The following is a 19127-nucleotide window of genomic DNA, read 5'->3' as shown; positions in this document are numbered from 1 at the left end:
GCAGAGTATGTATCCATAGCAACTATAAAACACACTTATTCATTCGGGAACCATTTGGTGATCTACAATGAGCTCTGGTTTGCTTTCAGTCTTGTATCACGATTCAAACGATACAGACCTCTGTTCTGCTGATATGTTATATCATGTAAAGAAAGTATCACGATTCATCGATGCGTATTGAATCTTTACATTCCTATTGGACAGTGCTGCCAACCCAGGATCTCATTCCTCCCTTTCAGTGTGTGACTCTGTGTACCTGAATACCACAATGTCCCCCGAGACCACAGTGCTGTACCACTGGTACACAGACCAGCACGTTGCTCTCTCCACTTTGTGCGCTCTGGTCATCCTGCCTCTGTCCATCCCCAAGGAGATCGGGTTCCAGAAATACACCAGGTAAGCTGGGGTCCCAGCCTGTGCAGTGGAAAATACCTGTGTCAAAGAAGTTGTCATCAGTGTTCATGTGGTAGTATTTGTCCAGTGTATATTTAATTCCACATTTATGTTCTCCATATACACATAGATGCTGTACACATAGATGCTATACACAGTCAGTTTTGTACGCACACACATGTTTTTAGTGCATCATCAAAAAATAACTGCACTCTATTGGTGGACTCCTCAGGATGGCGTCTCTGATTGGCCACAGTGTTTATAATATGTCAAAGTTCAGGAAATGAAACAGAATCTCACATTCTGAGCCTGGGACCTCTGTTGGAATGGAGGGTTAGTGTATCTCAGGGTGCAGTGTGAATGCTTTGGCGCAGTATCTTAGTAATGCAAAGCCACGTTTACGACGTGGTCCTATCATGAGAAGGGTTCAATAGGATGCATCACTCATGACAGTGTTGTTAGTAATGGAGACCTCTCTTCTGAAGTATTCTAGGTATCTTAGCAGCGACGTACTTGATTTAAGTATTACCTGATGAAGGATCACATTGTGGTTTATCACCCTCCACCTACTAGCGGGCGAGTGGACCGGACCGGCTGTGCAGTCGGCCTTGTCTCTGTGTGTGTTTGCACATCTTTAAATTTAAGGGCAGGCACGTTAGCAGCATGGTGGTGTCAATGCTATTCTCACAACATTAGTGTACCACCATCATGCACAAACTTATAGAAACTAAATCATGTAGGCAAGGCTTGTGCCTTCAGCAATGTAAACCTGACACATACACTAACACATATTATGTGTGACTTTTGTGTTGTATTTTGATAAAGACTTCCTGTCTAAATTTCAAATTTTTTTTTTTTTTTTCAGTACTAGTAAATGTTTCTTATTATTGATTTCTTAAAGTTATACCGTAGAACAACCAACTTCAGCTCGGTATAGCTTTGTGCATGAAGTGTATGCTACACCGTTCACTGCAGTCTGTTAATGACTGCTTCTGGTGGTTCAAACACCTTATACTGAAGAAAATGCAGCTTAATGAAGATGAAGAATACCATTGAAAGAAAACGGTGAGCTCAGTGAAATGGCGGAGGAGTTGAACCTCTGTCACTATGGCTGGTGATCCAGTGGGGTTTAATTGTGTGTGTGTAGCTCTGTGCCTAACGCTGTGTTATTCTCTGGTGTTTCAGCATTTTTTCCTGGGCCTCCATGTTCAGTGTCATCCCCACTATATGCTTTGGGTTTCAGGTAAGGAAAGCCATTGTTCTGGGTTTCATGTTCGTGCTTATGTAACGGGGAGTGCTGTGTGATGCTGCGGTTATGGATTCTGTTCCCTGTCAGTGAGATGAGGTTAAAAGCTCTACAATCACGAATGCAGGTGAGCCCGGCTCTTTTGCAATGTGGTAAGATTGTCCATTAACAGTGCGCAAGGCCACCGGTTCACACCCAGCCTCCGCCCTGTCACAGTAATTCAGTAACTTGCAGCTTGACAGTGGACGACTTTCAGTGCAGTCCCAAAATATCAAGAGAAGCCCAGAGGGATCCGTTTTATAACAGAGAGAGTCAATCTAGGTGAATGAAGGGAAAAGTAAAAAGGAGAATTAAATAAATGTCAGAACAGTTGAGTTATGGACTGAAGGCAGAGATCATTACCCTTGAAATAATGAAGCAACCTGAAATTGGAACACATTGATTTACAGAGTTATGAAAAATGTATTTGGAAGTGGAATTATTTATAGTGGTATTGTAAATCACAAATTGCATTTACATTTCATTTTTTTTTTTTTTTTATAGCCCATCTGTTAGATGATCATGTCTAGTTCTCACAAACTTCTTTTAAAGGGAGCACAGCTGGCTGTCTCTGTGCACAGCAGAGGCGATTCATTATAGTCTCGCTCTCTTTATCAAGCAGTAGACAGGAAGCTTGGCCCTTGTCATTCAGAGCTATGCAACACTTTCTAAACTTCCTTTTTTTTTCCACTTCAAAGACTACAAAACACACAGCTTTTATAATGATGCAAGACTGCTTCTGCAGCAAGGCATTGGACATATTGATGTCTGCAATGCCTGTGTGAGCACCTTTAGCTGGGTAGTGACATTTCTTGGGGAGGGGGAAGTTTCATTAAAATCTTCATTATTCCTTTACCAAGTGCTTTCAAAATAATTTATATATAAAAGAAAAAACAGTGATATTTTATTTATAAAACTAAATGATTTTCCTGCATTTTTGTTTTAGTGCCATGAGGCCTGCATTGCCATCTACAGCAGCATGCAGAATAAAAGGATCGCACACTGGGTTCTCATCTCCATCATCTCCATGCTGTTCTGCCTGTTTATTTATTCCCTCACTGGTTAGTAGAGCACTGCGTCTGTTTTAAAGAAGTATAGGAAACAGCAGAGAGACTACAGTAGTCAAACGACTGCAAATGTAAGTGTAGACCTGTTGGTGAGACACCGGCGGCGGTGTGACATGGTCACCCAGTTCTACGAGAATATGGTGTGGATCTCGCTGACCGTGGCCTGGATCCTGGTCACCCTGATCATAGCCCTGCATAGCGAGGTCATCAGTGTCATTGGGGGGATCAGCGCATTCTTCATCTTCATCTTCCCAGGTCAGCAGACCCCTGCCTGGCATTTGTCAATGTATTCTTTTTATTTCCTGCAGGCTGTAGTCATGTACGTCCATAACCTTAACCACACCTAATATGTACTGAGGGAGTACATGAAAGAAGCTTGGTGTTCCACGTACCCTTTGTCTATGTTTATTTGCTGAGCTTTTCTTTAGCAAGTTCTGATTTATAGGTAACATTTGTGTGCTTTTCCTGTTAAACACAGTACACTTGTGTTTGCCATACTGTTTGTATAAGGTAAAGATGTATTTCACTATACTTCACCACTCAACTTTACAGCCTTGTAAACCAGTCTTGCTACTGTCCTGAAGCGCTGTTGTGTTTCTGTACCGAACAGAGCTCCATTTATCTGGTTTGAAACCCAGTTATTTATGACTTCATTGAACCGGAAACCCCTCCACAGAGACACAACCTTGGATGAAGTTAATTTATGGTCTCAGTTATTCTGTGTATAAATATTGCATGTTGTGGTTGAGATTTTGAAATATTACCGTGTTACACAAGACTCGTACATCATTGGGGATGGGGTAGTTGTGTAGACCGTGCTCCCTTTCAACACAAAGCAGCACGGATACTATTCAATGGTATCCAGTGGGTATGCACTTCTGATTCTTGAAATATCGTAACGTGTAGTTGGTTTGACAAAACAACAAGCTTGGACATTATTGGGTTAAAGCCCCAGGTTAGACAGAACCATGCATTCATTGCTGTGAGAGAACAGTGTGTGCACATTTGCATTGCTCTGCTGCTTCTTCGTCTTGATCTGAGCTGGCAGCGAATGCACGGTGAAATTATACTTGTGTTTTTTAATTACATTTTTTAAATTTCATTTCTTATTTTTATTCCCCCGTAGGTCTCTGTTTGATATTGGCAATGCAAACTGAGCCGGTGTCTTCAAGAACAAGGTAAACTTGAACTATAAACTGTCTCACTGTTCTCAGCTGAGCAAAAATAAACTAAACCGCAGTTTAGCATGTCTTGCAGTTTATAAATGAGCTTTGACATTGAATGGTTAGATGTCCCACTTCTAGCTCAGTGTTTATAACTATAATAATGTTCTATAACCTGTGTTGAAAGAAAAACCTGGACCGGTGTGGGTATTTGAGGATCAGGTTTGCAAAGCAACAAGAAGGCATTTCATCTTCTTGTTGGTAACTGAGCTGAACGCATGTCTCTATACTTTCTTCTTGGGGAGGGGGAAGTTTCATTAAAATCTTCATTATTCCTTTACCAAGTGCTTTCAAAATAATTTATTTATAAAAGAAAACTTGTATATGAGATAAACTTTTCAGAGAGTGCACACACAGCTGAGGATCTTACTGCACAATTGCAGAGTGTCATGCCACTGAAGATTGGACAGATTATCAGCCCAAACATATTACACAGTGTGTCTATGTGGTAAATACCAGGGATACCAGGGATATCAGGGTCCACGCTATCAATGTTAGTACTTTTCATATATATATAATAACCATGCTGGCTTCCATAGGAAAATCAGTTTTTATCCCTGGTCAAGCAGTGGAATGTGAAGCTGCACAGCTGAACTAATTCTTCTTCTAGCAGCTTGACTTTCTGCAAGTTTCTTAGTGCTGAAACAGTAAAAGTTGATGTTTTCTTGCCATTCCACTATTCAGTAAACTTTCATACGCCCTACTACTGTACTACCTCCTCTTTTAATTCATTAACCGATGAAACAAAATGAGTAGCAAGCTTTCCTACATAGGCAAAGCTAGCACTGCTGTTTAGGTGTCAACATGCCTCAGCACTACCAGTGTGTGAACCGGATTAGTAAAGACGTGACAACTTTTTTTTTTTTCCAATACTTTATTATAATTTGTATTCTTATTATTATTGTTTTATTTTGGATTAACTTTACTGTACATTACCTGTAATAATTAAAGTAATATCAGACTGAATATAATACTGCCTGCATCCCTGCACTCCCTATGCTCAGAGACAGGGAGAGTACTCAAACATATAAGAATTATTTAAACAATGCTGTAAAAGTGATTCAAGCAGATTCATTCTTCACTACCGCTTTGTTTTTTAGTTGTTTTTTTTTGTCCTTTTTACAGGATACAAAAGAAAGCAAATACGAAATGCACAAACCCATTTAAAGTAGCAAGGCTAAATTCTACTGCAAATAACTGACTGGACATCCAGAGCACATGCACTTGAATAAAGGGAAGGAAAGCAACAAGAGATGCTCGGGATGCTGTATAGAGGCTGTATATTCCAGCACTACAGGTAACCTATCACGTTACTATTAGATAAGCAATTTGCTTCGCACAGGTATTCAGTTTTATGAAGAATGTTAGAGTGTTTACTTTTCTCTCTACACAGCAGAAAGGATTTTGTCCGAAACGTCCTAAAAAAAGATATCAGTCCGATGTGTGTGTGTGTATTCAGTGTAACTCACAAGCAATACACCATGTGAAAAATTTTAAAAAAAATCTTGACATATATTATTACAGAACATGTTGCTCTTGCGTTGCGATCCTAGCACAACAACAGTAACTTCGATTTATATATAGCGTCTTATCATGTGCAGGCCTGAACATCTCAAGGCACTTGACACAGTAAAAAAAAAAAACAAAAAAAAAAAACCAATATTCTCTTGTATTACAGATTCTTTTAGCTGGATCACATTGCTGTGTGTGTGTGGGTGTAAATGTGTGCAAGTGCATGAAGGAAGGGAGGGAGGAATCGGGGGTGGAAAGGAGAGTAAGAGACGGTACCTGTGCTCTTAGACACGCCCTGCTGAAGCACTCAAAGTGAACGTCTCTGCTGAGCCGCTCTGTTTCTGTTGGGTTGTTTGCTTTCCTTCACTTTAACAGTAAATCACAAAGCCCTCACAGACCCTACATTCCCTGCCGTGTGCTCGGTTAAGTATCTAACAGACTGTCTGGAAACAAATCATTACAAAAGATGCAAGTAAATCCTCAGCAGTGGGGGACGAGCATTCAGCGAACAGCTACTGGAGAGAAGGGTGGTCTGGAACGGGCTGGGGCGGGGTGGGCGGCAGAGTCAGTCCCGGTTCAGGGAGCACCAGAGAGCTGAGGCGAGAAGGGAAAACAATCCACACAGATATCAGGAGCCTGGATCGAATTCTCAATTATCAATCCTTATTACCTGTAACCTGAACAAGGCTTTGTTGCCATCAGCAGGGAGTGATAACCATACACACCACATATGAGCATCCATACGCATGTTAACTGTTCAGGATGATGCACACAAGTACAGCTGTTGTATTTAGGTCAGGGGTGTCTAATCACAGTCCCAGAGGACCAATCCACTCCAGGTTTAACAGGTAAAATTATACAATTAACTACTTCAGGGTCTGGATGGAGGTTTAAATTGGTTCAATTAAACAATTTTTAACAGGGTTCGAACAAAGACCAGGAGTGGAAGGGACCACTTTGGCCACCCCTGATTTAAGGGTTTTAGCTTTTTTTTTTTTTTTTTGCCACCAGATGGCAGTATAAGCTAGTAAACCACAATGTTGAGCGTTTAATAGGTCCAAATGAATAAGGCTCGGATCAGGGTTATGTGTTTAATAGGTCCAGGTGAATAAGGCTCTGATCAGGGTTATGTGTTTAACAGTATACTGCTGGAGGAGTGGATGCTCCTGGGTCTTTTGCATTTCGAACAGATTGGCAAGGTGTGTTATGCTGACAGACTGGTTCAAACAGGGCAGTCTCTCATCAAGAGGGGCTCCAAGAATACAGATGCCCTGTGTGGGACAGGCTGCTCAGCTCACCTGGTACAGCGACGCTGGAGACGAACTCAGGCTGGGTCAGAGTGTCCACTTTCACATGCTGAAACACCTTGCAGGGAGAGCTCTGGAGGTGTCTGACGGGAGAGACGCCGAAGAGCATTAGCACACACACACTCACACACATACAGGCACAAATCCTAACTCCTAACCCTAAACTCTAACCCTAAACCCTAACCCTGACCCTCTAACCACACTTATTTAAAACTTTAAAACACCAGCCACTTCAATTCTCCTTCACTGAAGTCGAGCGCTCCACAAGGGAGTATTTAAAAGATGCACTTCACTTCATGGTCCTTCATGTGAGACAGTATAAAGCAGATACTCTAGTTAGGCGATACTTTAAACATCAGTCATGCTAAACGAGAATCCAATGTCCCAGTTAAAAACTAGACCTCTAGCAGATTATCAGTATTAAAAATAGAAAGCTGTCAAATGGAACAGACTTCCAGGGGCGTTAGTTATGGCTTACAGAAAGTGGACCACTGACTTAAGTTACAGATAGTGCTACCATAGCAACAGCGTTCAAGCCTGGGTACTTAATGTAGGCAATCAAAGCTCTTGAAATCTAGGCTGTCGGTAGAAAATCAATAGTGTTTACTAATGGCACGAAGACGATAATAATTGGAACGCTGTCGATAACTGCAGCAGAACCTGAACTAAATGCAAGAATTATGAAAGTGGAGTGCTGGCTGTTAATCCAGATTGTGCCCATCACCTCAGGAAAATGGGATATGGCCTTTGCACCATTTGCACTGGGAATCCCACTGATCCAAGTATCCTGGAATGAGCGCTCACTGCAACATTTACACCCTTACATGCTGTCTGTATATAAGTATATACAATGTACATTACCTCTTCCATTCCTCCTGTCCCTCCCAGAACTCATATACAACAAAGGTGATTCCATCAGGCAGCCTCACTGCAGTAACACTGGGGGGGGGGGGGGGTAGAAAAACGAAGATTAAAAACTGCACAGATTCAGATCCACGTTAACAATAGGTTGTGTAGAAATGAGCAGTACAGTATATTGTCAAGGAGACCTAACTGCTTCTCAGGGCTTTCCACAGCACAGGGTTAAAAGCAAATCTCTTTCTTTTCTAAACACAGTAAATGTGCGTAAAAGAGCAGAAGTGCAATCAAGGTCTTTGAAAAAGACGGCTGTAGATGGCAGGATATTCTAAAGAACAACAGAAACAAACAAACAAAAAACCACAAGCATGTATAAGGAGGCGGGCCATCGAAACGAAATGGATTTTGACAGGGCCAATGTTCCCACACTTGTGCCCTCTATGACTGGCAGCAGGTGGTTCATTAGTGTAACAGGCAATCTACTCTGTGGACATTACCATCCCTTACTCGTCTCCCGCTGCCAGTTTCAACAGGCATCGACCAAGGACCTCCACTCTGGGTGACGAGCACTCTGGGTGGTGTTGGGTTGCAGCTAAGGGCTAAGATCAGTTTTGGAAATCTTGCTTTGCTCTGAAGAGTCGAGAGAGCCAACGCTCCAGGTCTACGGAGGCTGTTTTACTTACTGAAAGCAGTCCCTCTGTGCCGAGACGTTTTTCATGTACTGCTTCAGCGCCTCGCAGAACTCTCCCAGGTGCTTCTGGGATACGCTCATCTCTTGACGCACCAGGTACAAGGACTGGAAAAAAAACCAGAGAGATAGCATGTACCTTTTCTATCCTCAAGTATAAAACACGTGTGCTGCGCTGACACGAGACCTGCATTCAATCGAAATTACAGCACTGCTGTAACACTTATCTGCTGCTGAATTGGTATTTTTTGCATTTAATTTCATTTACAATCTGGCCTTAAGCAAGAAAGGGATGGCCACTAATTCCCTAATCTGCACCCGATACAGCACCCAACATTGTGTTCCAATTAGTTCCTTTCATGTTCTTTAATCAGCACAAGAAAAGCACTGCAGTCTAATTACAGAATGATCCTGACATTAACCCCCCCCCAAGGGACCTTCATTTTCTATAACTGCAGTGATTGATGGGGTATGCTACCAGCGCTCTTAATGCTTCTCGTTTAGTAGGCAAGCTTGTTCTGAAAATGTTCATTGCCATTTCCATTAAACTGCCTGTAAACTGAGCACTGCAGTCCTCCTTACTGATTTCACACTTTACTACACTTTCTTTTTTCTTTGGCCATGCTTCCCTATGCAGGGTTCATAGTAACTCCTCTAGCAGTTCCCCTAAAACGACACCTAGCTAGAAATCTGACCACATCCCAGGCAATGCTTCAGCAGTCTGGCTCACAGACACAGATGATGATGATGAATTTACTAACCCTAGGAAGAAACAGACGCACACATGTTTATGTGACTCCTACACAGTGCAGATTTACTATTCTAAACTCCAGTGGGACGCTGTAAGCCTCAATAATGAATACTGCAGCAAAAGCAAATACTGCTGCATTGCTTTCTTTAAAAAATGATTTTTTTTTAAATATACATTTCAACATTATGGTCTCTGTCCTCATAAGGTTGGTTTTGTCAGGTTTGTCTCTTTTTTGTGGGGGTGGGGGATTTATTTTGACACAAGATGCAACACACAGTCACACAAATACAAACACTCACACAAATCCCAGCGATACTTAAGATAATATCCTTAAGGAATAGAAAGAAGACAAGCATTGACAACACAACTGGCAGAAGGCACAGGTGTTGTTGTCCATCAAAGCAACAGTACGAAGGTCACTCTTGAAATCAGGACTTAAAGGATGTGTTGCAGTAAGAATACCTCTGTTAAGAAAGGGGAACAAGACTAAAAGGCTAAAATATGCACAAGAACACAGAAATTGAACTATGGAACAATGATCAAAGGTGCTTTGGACTGTTGATCAATAGACAACTACTGTTATAATAGTAAAAAACACTAGTGTAGGCTTTGAGTAAATTATTGATGCTCATAATGCCTAAGAGGTTTGCATAGCACATATATACTGAGCATCAGAAGAAACTTATCACTATTATAACACATTTATTTTTGAAAAATAAGGTATATAAATGATGGACATTGACAAAATGTTTTTGGTTTGTTTTTAATCACTCGATCATTCATCCCTGACCATGACGCGCTTGAGTGACTATGATTGAAGCACATGCACTTAATCACCTAATTAGTGAGACAGATGATTGGACACTGGATATGGAGTGATTTCAGCTGTTGAATTGCAAGCTTGACTAAAAGCAATAAAGAAAATCACAGAAAAACACCAACATGCCACGTCTGTCAAGAGAGCAGCACCTTTGTGCAATCAGCATGGATTGGTGGCTGGACTAGGGCTGTGTACTGTGGCTCGTCGTCTTGGGTGCTCACAGCCAGCAATTTGAAACCTGGCAAGACAGTATAACCAGACACACTTTGTCAATGACAGGCCACGAACTGGGAGATGTGTGGCTTCTAGGGCTCTGGGACCACTGAACAGGCAGATGCAAGAGGAATGGGCCAGGATTCCACAAGACAGCATCCGAAAACCTGGTGCAAAGCATGCGGCGCAGATGTACTGCTTGTATTGCTTCCAACGCTGGCCACACATGCTAATAGCCTGTGACTTTCACAGTATCCCCCATCCCCCCATAACTTTAGACAGTAAAAGGTCAATTGTTAATCAGCACAATAAAAAGTCACTGCACCTGCTCTAAAATAGTTTGTCATTTATATATATGATACTACTGGTAATGATGTTTGGATGTGTTCAGTTCCCCTCCCCTTTGTGCTTGATGGAAATTAGCCCTGCATCTTTAACAGGTGATCAGCAGTACATTACAATTACTGCAAGAGGAACATTGCAAACGTGACAGGGCTGTTCTGCTGTTAACTAGCCTTCACTAATTCAATTATTATGCTCAATGCAAATGAACTACATGCCACTGGTATGATTAAAACAAATTACCAGCACACCAAAAAAGACTCTCAATGGGATGGCATCTAATGCACAGCAATCACCCAGAACATTAAAAACAATGTTGCACGCACCTCGCAAGATGTTGATAGCCTAAATGATGTGTGTATATCTGTGCATGTGAATACTATTATACAACGATGATTGTGAACATATTGCTGCAACTAGTTGACCTTTCAATAATCCTTTGTACGTGTCTAAGGGGGTGAAGACATTACTGGTGCAATAAAATAGGATTTCATTAAATAAACACTATATGAGTCGTCTAAAAGTGGCGCTGCTCCCATTGATTAGTTATGCTTTATTCACACATGCCATCCCCTCATCCTCTCTGATAGTACCGAGCTCATTTCTAGAACGAGAGAGAGAGAGAGGTCTTTTGAATTTCAATTCACTCCCCCCTCCCTTTTTTTTCGATTGCTGACATTTGCATAAAAAATAAAAATAAATCAAGAGCTGAAAGTGTTTCAACCCATCAGTCAGGGATAGTTAAACATAGCTCTCCCAATAAACAGTATCATTCATACAGCACCCCCCGAGCGACATGTACATTAATTAAAAACCTCAATTTGTCATCTTTTTTTTTGTTATATAATCTAGCAAGCAGGTGCATGCATGGAGGGTGTTTTCACACCAGGAAAGCACGCAGGCTTGTGCGGTACATGGGACTGTTTTAGTGAAATCTATTTGAAAACCACCTACAGCACAAGACTTTAATATCGCCAATCAATTTTACTAACACAAATGACCATGCTTTTGTAAAGCAATGCAAATTTATAGACATCTTAGCCTCCCATGACTGTTTGCACTCAAGCATTGGGCAGCTTACACTGAGACGCAGACACACAGACTTATATATGAAACCAAAGACGTTGCTGCATTTACGCAGAAAACAGCATACATCATTTTCCCTTCTCTCACTCTGTGTAGTTGTAGTCATCCTTTTTACATTATAAAACTAGCAAGAACAAACTCAAAACAATGAATTAAAAGGTTCCTAGCTGCAACCAAGTCATTATTTTATAGTTTTGTAATAACAACAACAACAACAACAACAACAATAATAATAATAATAATAATAATGGGCCCGTTCTCTTGTTTTTAATTGTTTTTTTTAATTGCATGTCTTCTATTGTTCTATTTCTAAACGACTCATTAGCGAGCAGCTGTATCTGAACTGCTTGCACTTGCTGCAGTGTGCCAGTGTACAAATACACAAAGACCTATTGGAAAACTCTCAGGCGTTTTCCCCTACATTAATGCAACCATTTTCGATATCGTACTACACGTGCACACTCATTACTGAAACGGACATGATTGCACACGGTTTGCAAATAGAGGAGCAGCTGTTCCAATATTTAATAGCCCTTTGCTTTGAAAATGAAGGTGTGTTTTAAAAGCAATGTTGGATTTATCCACTAAGAAGTGCTTATCCAGCCCAGGACTAAAACCACTGTGCACAAACTGGTAACTTTGGTGCGCATTAAACATCGCATTTTTGGTAAAATATTAGCATCCTACATAAAATACAAATGACTTAGCTATTCCATAAACTGGGCTAGATGTATTCAACATTTAACAAATGCAACGAATAACCCACTTTATTGATGCCAGAGCTCCTACATAGATCTAGGGGATGTTCTTGCTAGTTCAAAGAGATCCCATTTCCACACTAGAATTACTGATCACTGTATACACCTTTGAGCCCCAGTGCTTTCCACATGAAATCAGTCAAGAGATGCACTCAGGGAGAGTTGTGTTCAAAGACGTTTTCATTTTAGTCACATTTATGCCTGGAGTGTGTAATAAAACCATAAGGAATTCGGTACAATTTCCTCACAGATGTGAAAAAAAAAAATTCTCAGTAATCAGCAGCTAAGCAATGTGTTGGTCTCAAATGAGAGTACCTCCCACACACATGTATATTACTGACAGTTTGCAATGCACTGAGGTTTAAACAGATACAGTAATTATAGTGGATTGGCACAAACTGCACGTCTTGGGAGAAAACGCAAACAAACAAACAAACCACAGCATGATCCCACAGAGAAAGGCCGCCCTGCTGTCTCGCTCCCTGAAGTCTTCAGAGCATGAGCTGACGAGGCCTGTGGTGGTCTCGCTGAGAACGTGGGAGGTAACATGGACCCCCGGGGGAGGGGGGGACACTAGTTGCCATGGCGATTAGGAGATGCTGTCTTAATTCTCCCCCAGGTACATCTGTCTGTTTTTCTATGGCAGCTGAGACACCTGTCAAGCGAAAGGGCCGCTGACTGCAATTCTGAATAGGGTATATTTGCTTGGTAGGTTAGTTTTAAGAGAATTTAGTACTGATACTGTGTAGGACAGGAGTTTTAGCAGGCAAACACATCTGCAATTTACATGAAACGTTTTAAGAGCTGACATCTTGTTTTTAAAGGGTGACCATCGTCCATACAGAGAGGTGAGAAAGGTAGTATTTAGACAAGGCGTTGGAGTATTTCATCATCTATAGACCGACTACAACGCTAGCTGCTGCTGTAGTCGCTGAAACAAACTGAAAGATGTCCTAATTAGACCTGCAATCCACATTGCAAAAGAACACATACAAAAATATACATACTGTATATTCTCTAAGCTGTCTTCTACTTACATTGAGCTCTAGATTTACGAAGGAGCAGAGATCAGAGTCCCTGAAAAACCACAGCAAAACATTCTCAACAATGTGCAGTGTGCGCATCACGCAAGCATGTGCCTGGACGGGAGTGAGGGCAAGAGCCAAGATCTTTCAATCCGTCCACTTTGCACGTAGAGGGGCCCCTTACCTAACAAGCCCTCCCGCTGTCAGCTCTGTGGCTGGTGCAGAATTTGCATGCGTAACAAAGAGCAGTGGCTGCTTGCGGAAGCCATTGAAGACAGGCATGTCAGATAAAGAGGAGCCAAGGCAGGAAATCTTCCCGTCCGTCACTGCCTCCAGCATGACTGGTGACACAGTGCAGCAGAGCTTTAGTGGCTGATTGTGCACGAGAGGGATTAATACTGAAACCCAACGGGAAGGACTTTTGCCATTGAGATCTCAACAGGAGTTAGGTGTCTTGACTTCTTGATTTCCAATGCTTTGTGACTCTCCAGCAGACAGACAGCCTGCACAACTTTCAACAGGGTTGTCTTGGTTTTGAATAGGCATCCTGGTGTCAGAACAGTCTTAGGAAATGAGGGCAAATTCCCAACCTGACAGTTTTCTCACTGCAATTGCAGGAGTCATGCCAACACACAGCATATTAACTTCCAGTAAAATGCCTGGTACTTGACATTTAATAAAACGCTACCAAATCCATGCAGCTGTTGGATTTAGAATTGGCTCTGAAACTGAAGGCTTCAGATTGGTAGGAAGTTATTCACTCATGGCAAGTCCAGTTCTTTTGCTGTACGCAGGAACACTACAAGAACTCATGTGCACCTTTTTGGACAAAGCTGTGCTATCATTCTAAAATCGATTTCTTCTCAAACTCCATCCATCCATCCATCCATTTTGATTAACCGCTTAATCCTTTACAGGGTGGCGGTGAGCCGGAGTCTAACCCGGCAGACATAGGGTGCAAGGCAGGACTACACCCTGGACGGGATGCCAGTCCATCGCAGGGCACCACACACACAAACACTCACACAGAGGGCAATTTAGATTGACCAGTCAACCTGAACAGCATGTCTTTGGACTGTGGGAGGAAACTGGAGTACACAGGGAGAACATGCAAACTCCACACAGACAGACCCCTGAGGCAGAAGTGCTAACCACCACCAAGCCTAATGCCAAGCCTAAATCAATTTAGGATTCTCGAAACCTGAGTCTGGAATTGCTTTAATGTATTCCACAGGGTGAAAAAGGGTGACCTGCACTTAACAGTGATGAACTCAAGGTGCTTTTAAAACACTGCTGGGATGGTAGGAGAGGTGCAAAGGCTGAACCCCCATCTGTTATTCTTTATAATACGTGCGACAACTTCAGCCACATGGGACATACGAGAGACCTCTTTATACTTCAAAAGGGAATGCTACTTACTGCGCAGGCTGTGCCATCAGTGTCAGTCAGCCTCTGGTGCAGGTCAAGCCACACAGTCTGCAACAAGAACCACAGAGAACCACACATGAGTATCCGCTGGGCAGAGGGTACCGCACCCCACGCCTCAGCACTGCGGAACACTGTCGTGCTCTAGGGAAGTCTAGGATCCCTAGCAGGGGCTTAGCGCTTTAAACTAGTCAAAGTTAATTATCATTTCATTTCTGATGCCTGTAGCATACATAACACTTGACTAAAGCTGTTTTTGTGGGCTTTTCTTTCCAATTTGCTGGCTGTTTTGTGGATTGTCAAAGGGTCACCGCATTGAGCAGAGGTGGTCCCGATATTTGGGTCTCTTTGGGCATTTTTAAATGTACAGAGGGGCAACCGAATCCACTTGAAAACCATAAATGTGTAAACTTTAATGAGAGGCTGCTTGCATCATAGAAATATTAGACTTTGGCTAAAGAATCTTGACTAATTAAACCAATAATTGAGTCAACTGTAACTGAGAGCACGGTTGAAATGAAAACCACAAGACCCCGTAGTTCTCCAGGACCAGGGTTGGAGACCCCTGGTCTAAGGCTTCTCAAATCTGCCAACTACAGAGGGCAAAGGGAAGTTCGGTCTCCATGCTCACTCATGCCAACATATACCCCAGGTACAGCAATGCCTGACTTTTAGCTTGCATGTCCGTTTACGATACAATCTTCTCAATAAGAACCAAGCTGAGCTCCGTCACAACTCCTTTCGTATCATAAAGCACAAAACGCAGGTGCATCTAAAAATGCCGTTCCCAGCACTGTGCTGCCGTTCCCCATTTTATATTTCTTAATTAGCAAATATCTACAGCTATGAACTTGTTTGCTCTACAGCAGGGTTATAAAGACATTGTGTTGGTTGGTTTGTTGTTACATCAGAAGCCTGCTTTGTCCAGTGTGTAATAATACGACAGGGTTGCTATTATTATTGGAAGAAATTGCACTAACAATGACAATATAAAGTGGGCACTCCATTTGGTGATCTTCAGCGCTTGTGAAGATGGGAGTCGAGGGGGCATCAAAGGCTGAAGAAATTGCTGCAGATTCCACCGCAATTAGATGTCAAGCCCCAATGTTTACTCTCTGACAGCCCCAGCCGAGGAAAAACAGTAATAAGCAAGCGGTTTAAATGACTGGGTTACTAGAGTCCATTCCCAACATAAACAGGGCTGCAATGGCATTGTCCGGTTTGAACCCTGGGAGAATAATTCCCCCCAGTTTGAATCATTTGTTTTGGTCTGTTTGTGGTGTTTATTGAATTGTATTTGTATTTAATAGGAATGGAAAACAATCGCAACACAGTGTAACCAACTGATTCGTAACACATACTGGTAATTATATGGTTCTTTCAGTTAAAGTCTGGTTGAAAGAACCATACAATCTACAGGACAAAATGAAATGGCACCCACAAGCAATGCATCACATTTTTTAAATGTTTTTAAAGCCTTGGCTATTGCCTGTTAAGATGAAGCGCTGGTAATGAATACTGCACAGGGGAGTCAGTTCTGTGTTTTTCAGGTATAAAAAAAAGTGCATGAAAACACTGCCTCGTCTAGCTGGTTTCCTACCTTGCTCTCCAATCTCCCAATCAGCTCGGCCAGTCTGTTTATCTGGGCCTCCAATCCCTCTTCTCTGATCTCCACTGGACCTGGGTGGAGAAAAAAGAAAGGGTTGTCCTTGAAATGTTGGAAACAGATTAAGCACAATTCACACTGTGTTACAGGGTGGTTTCGATTTGCTCTGTTCCCCTAGTGTCTTTGCCTCCTATAATGCGGAAAGAGATGGATGGCAGAAGCCTTGTTTACTGTACTCTGCAAAGTGATCATTTTTGAACTGCAAACGGGACAAACACACTACAGTCTATTGCACATTTTGGATTTTTATACTACATAACCTTTATGGAGAACCTGATTGATTCTGTAATATTAAGAATATTAATAATCACCTAAAACCAGAAAAAAAAAATGTATTCAAGTTAAAACAGCCCCTGGCGTTCCTGTGGAGTGTATCTGGGATTTGTGTCTGAGTTGTACTTGATCTGTGCTCTGTCCTGGCAGTGTGCTGCTGGCAGATCCAGACGAGACAAGCCAGGCAGCAGCTAGAGACAGTTGTCAGTGAGGCAGATCAAGACCTTTATGCCATGCCAGGTGACCCTGCATTGCTGCACTGCAGTGTACAAGCGATTCATTAAAGTAACCCAGAGCTAACAAGGCTGCTCTAACACCTGGGACCCACTGCACCTTGGATCAGCGGGCTGGATCTCTCTCTTTGCCTTGTTAAGTTGTGTTGAAAACTGCAACTTACTTGTTTAACTAAGAACAGTTTTAGGTATGTGCAGTCTGTTTCGAGTGAAACTAAACCATTGTAGGAGAGTACAGTAAATGCCCTGGGAGCAGCCACACTTTCAATAGCATTTGTTGTAACATTGCTTTAGTCGTCTCCTGGGGGGACTGAATTGCAATTTGTTATTACAGTTAGGATTAAGATAAAGGTTTGGATAAGGGTTATGTGTAGATGCTCCTGGAAACGTGGCTCTTCAGTGTAGCATTTGCCTCGGGGACAAAGTGACAACGTGCATCTCCCAGTGCTGCTAAACTCTTGAAGAATCAAGCTTTATCTCTTCAGACCAGCTTTTGCTAAACTTGTCACGGTTGCATTAGCGGTTCATGGGACGCAGCTCATAACTGCAAGCATGACACACAGAATGAAACAGAAGCGACGAGAATACAGTGCTCTGCCCTGGCGATGAGCAGGGCTCATCGCACAGGTTTCTCAGCAGCCGGTCCATAGGACTAGCCGCAGTGATTTGAGATCTGTCTTCCACTGAGAGGAGAGAGCCGGAGCTCCTTACATTGATGAATGGTAGTGACAACGGCTCAGGCCTGGTGCTGCTTGGAGCCCATTCTCTGTGATTTATGAGCACTTTACTCCAATGTGTCAGATCTGCCAATAGCAGTGTCCAAAGTAACACAAACTAGCGTACCTCATCCCAGAGTTCAACTATGCATTTCCCCTCAATCTTTATTTCTTTATTTATTGATTTTGCGTACAAGGATGACAGACCTGATTATTAGCAGTTAGAGTCAATTCCTGTTTTTCCATTCAAATTCCAATTCCCTTTGAATCCAGCACATCACTGACTGAAACTAGCAGTGGTCTGCTAAAATGAGCTTCTCACAGAGACAGCAAATGACTTAAATTGATCAGTGTTAGCCAATTAAATTGGCTTCAAATGAAAGTTGAACAATAATGACAATTATTATGTCTCTAAAACCTATCAATTCCAATTTCTTCAAGGGATTGGGAATTGGGAATTGATTTGAAAAAGGAATTAAAACAGAATTGGATTTGAAAAACAGGAATTCACCCCAACCCTGATTATTACTGTTCTAAAATACTGTACTCAGCTAAAACCTTTTTTCTCCCTTTTCTTTTAAACTTAGGAGTCCCCAATTATAATTTTTTTTAAATTTATTTTTCCCCCAATTTGGAATGTCCAATTATATCATGCCATATCCAGTGAATAATTTTTTTAAATTATTGTTTGAAATATAACACAACCAAAAAAAACAAGGAGGAAAAATAACCTCTTTTCCCAGCACCAGCACTGTCACATGTTAGCAGGACGTATTTATTAAAATAATCCGCAAAAAAAATGCTTACAAAAAATGAATCTATTTATCAACTGTTGTAATCTAGTTTTAGAGACCCTATATAATAAATCGGCGCTATCATGTGCAGTAGATTTGTTTATAAATAGAGGAGCCGTTTATGAACCAGTGAAGGCAGCAGAGTCTGATTTAGTTTATGAACCAGTGAAGGCAGCAGAGTCTGATTTAGTTTATGAACCAGTGAAGGCAGCAGAGTCTGATTTAGTTTATGAACCAGTGAAGGCAGCAGAGTCTGATTTAGTTTATGAACCAGTGAAGGAAGGCTGATTTAGTTTATGCAGGAGTCTGATTTAGTTTATGAACCAGTGAAGGCAGCAGAGTCTGATTTAGTTTATGAACCAGTGAAGGCAGCAGAGTCTGATTTAGTTTATGAACCAGTGAAGGCAGCAGAGTCTGATTTAGTTTATGAACCAGTGAAGGCAGCAGAGTCTGATTTAGTTTATGAACCAGTGAAGGCAGCAGAGTCTGATTTAGTTTATGAACCAGTGAAGGCAGCAGAGTCTGATTTAGTTTATGAACCAGTGAAGGCAGCAGAGTCTGATTTAGTTTATGAACCAGTGAAGGCAGCAGAGTCTGATTTAGTTTATGAACCAGTGAAGGCAGCAGAGCGTGATTTAGTTTATGAACCAGTGAAGGCAGCAGAGCGTGATTTAGTTTATGAACCAGTGAAG

The 19127-nt window shown here is 41.8% G+C and overlaps 1 protein-coding gene across 1 annotated transcript in view; it reads right to left on the bottom strand.

Annotated features, from left to right (window-relative positions):
• Positions 1 to 4870: 4870 nt before the first annotated feature.
• Positions 4871 to 19127, bottom strand: part of LOC121325471 (N-terminal EF-hand calcium-binding protein 2-like) — a 56020-nt gene continuing 41763 nt past the window's right edge. Inside the window, exons 8-13 of the mRNA XM_041267968.1 lie at positions 16354 to 16433; positions 14748 to 14804; positions 8329 to 8441; positions 7649 to 7726; positions 6779 to 6870; positions 4871 to 6074 (exon numbers count right to left, since the gene is read on the bottom strand). Coding sequence (XP_041123902.1) covers positions 6046 to 6074; positions 6779 to 6870; positions 7649 to 7726; positions 8329 to 8441; positions 14748 to 14804; positions 16354 to 16433 — 449 coding nt within the window. The 3' untranslated portion in view covers positions 4871 to 6045. The remainder of the gene's footprint in view (positions 6075 to 6778; positions 6871 to 7648; positions 7727 to 8328; positions 8442 to 14747; positions 14805 to 16353; positions 16434 to 19127) is intronic.

The sequence above is a fragment of the Polyodon spathula genome, chromosome 13 (genome assembly GCF_017654505.1).
Source record: "Polyodon spathula isolate WHYD16114869_AA chromosome 13, ASM1765450v1, whole genome shotgun sequence".
Classification (NCBI taxonomy): Eukaryota; Metazoa; Chordata; class Actinopteri; order Acipenseriformes; family Polyodontidae; genus Polyodon; species Polyodon spathula.
This window is presented reverse-complemented; position numbering and strand designations above follow the sequence as displayed.